The sequence below is a fragment of the Myotis brandtii genome, unplaced genomic scaffold (assembly GCF_000412655.1).
Source record: "Myotis brandtii unplaced genomic scaffold, ASM41265v1 scaffold297, whole genome shotgun sequence".
NCBI classification, from domain to species: domain Eukaryota; kingdom Metazoa; phylum Chordata; class Mammalia; order Chiroptera; family Vespertilionidae; genus Myotis; species Myotis brandtii.
The window spans coordinates 474,528-476,732 of NW_005361351.1; the positions used below are offsets into that span (position 1 = coordinate 474,528).

The 2,205-nt window shown below is 44.8% G+C and overlaps 1 protein-coding gene across 4 annotated transcripts in view; it reads right to left on the reverse strand.

Annotated features, from left to right (window-relative positions):
* Nucleotides 1-2,205, reverse strand: part of FBXO18 (F-box protein, helicase, 18) — a 54,198-nt gene that overhangs the window by 8,116 nt on the left and 43,877 nt on the right. For all 4 annotated transcript variants that reach the window (XM_005869502.2, XM_014542292.1, XM_005869501.2 and 1 more), the window contains one exon: nucleotides 1,065-1,190. In XM_005869502.2, the coding sequence (XP_005869564.1) occupies nucleotides 1,065-1,190 (126 nt within the window). The remainder of the gene's footprint in view (nucleotides 1-1,064; nucleotides 1,191-2,205) is intronic.

Genomic DNA, 2,205 nt, shown 5'->3' on the forward strand with positions numbered 1-2,205 from the left:
AGGGAGGGGGCAGTTGGGAGCAACCAGGCTGGCAGGGGAGAGCAGTGAGGAGTGATCAGGCCGGCAGGGGAGCAGTTAGGGGCGATCCAGCAGTCAGGCAGAGGCAGTTAGAGGCAACCAGGCAGGCAGGCAGAGAGGTTAGGGATGATCAGGCAGGCAGGCAGAGTGGTTAGGGGCGATCAGGCGGGCAGGCAGTTGAGTGGCTAGGAGCCAACAGTCCCAGATTGTGAGGGGGATGTCTGACTTCCGGTTTAGGCCCAATCCCACAGGGGTCCCCAATTGGAGAGGGTGCAGGTTGGGCTGAGGGAACCCCCCCCTTGCATGAATTTCATGCCCAGGGCCTCTAGTATATACATAATTTTCCTATAAACACCAACTCCAAAAATAAACAAAAACCTAACAGTCTAGTGGCACAAAATACTGAATTTTAGTTAGTGCTACTACTGGTAAACTCTGGGAACCAGTTCACTGGTTATCAACACCTGTGATGTTGCCCAGTTCATATTTTCTGTTTGTTCTCTCAGTTTTTCTCACGATGACCCTATGGGACTGATAGGAAAGCTGAGACTTATGGAAGGTAAGGCATCTGGACAAATGGACCATGGCTAATCCAGTGTCCAGGAGTTTAACCCAAGTCTCTGAAACCCAAGTTCTTTCCTTTTCCTAACACTCTCTCTCTTACTTGGGCCAATGTGAAACTCTCTTATGTTGTTAAAGGACAATCAGAGAAGAAAAACATTACAAGTGTTTACTGTCTACCTTACTCCTCAGTTCTCTCATTTACAATACCTAGCACAATGGCAAAAATTCAATAAAGAGCAGTTGACCTGTGAATATACTAAAACTCATTAAACTGTCTACTTTAAATGGATGGATGGTAGGGTTGTGAATCACATCTCAAAAAGCTATAGTATATGAATAAAAACTTTAAGACTAGGCGGTGCCTTTTTCTTCTTCTAGAAGAATCCTTCCAAGAAGCCACACCATCCAACAAGAAGCAAGGCATCCCAAGGAAGAATCCCAACTCAACTATTAAAGAGGATCCTCAGTGTGACCAGCCTTACCAACTCTGAAGTGGGGCAGCTGTGCAAGGTTGTGCCTGGCGCAAGGCACTTTCACAAAATCATCCAAAACATGAACGGTATCAAATTCCAAGCCTTTGGCTTTGTGTACAGTACCCAAAATGTACTCTGGAATAAAAATACACCATAGCATTAGAAGGGGGCTAGATATGAAGAGAAACAAGAAGGGAGGGGGGAAATATACTCTTCCTACTATACCCTTAAAACTCTAACTTTGGTCCACCCAGTGTTGCTCAATGGTTAGCGTTGACCTATGAACCAGGAGGTCACAATTCAATTCCCGGGCAGGGCACATGCCTGTGTTTCAGGCTCGATCCCCATTGTGGGGTGTGCAGGAGGCAGCCAATCAATCATTCTCTCTCACTGTTTCTATCTCTCTCTCCCTCTCCCTTCCTGTCTGAAATCAATAAAAATATATTTTAAAAAAAAACAAAGAAAAAAAAGCAACCTCTAATTTTGCCTTCCTCTCTCTCTAAAATCAATAAAAACATTTTTTAAAACTCTAACTTTATTTTCCTGCCTGTGTGAAGTTTGTGAGAAAAGAGGGAAAGAGGAAAATACAGTCAGAAAAAAAAAAGAGAGCAAAAAAGAATAAAGAGATGAGGGGAAAAGCAGAAAATTCGTTGCAGGTAAGTCAGTGCATTTTAGAATCACATTCCAAAGTTCACAGTGACTCGCCCACCACCTATGTTTCACACACACAGGAACAGAGGCCCAGAAGAAGGATGAATGGCTTACCCAAGGTCATACAGCAGCAGAATTAGGACTAGAAAGTCCCATTCTACTGGCTTAGAGGCAAAACAGAAGCCAAAGCAACTGTAAGGAAGAATGGAAGGGAAAAAAACCAAGATGGCGGCATAGGTAAACACCGGAGATTGCTGCCTCGCACAACCACTTCAAGAATACAACTAAAAGACTGAATGGACATCATCTAAAACCACAGGAAGGCTGGCTGAGTGGAAATTCTATAAATAGAAGGAAAGAGAAAAGCATACCGAGACTCAGAGGAGGTTCGGTGCGGAAGTACAGAGGTACAGAGGTGCATGCAGAGAGGGCTGGCGGCTGAGGACACGGTTGTCTCTTTCAATCGGGAGGGAGTCTCAAGCTCTGAGCTCCAGTTCCG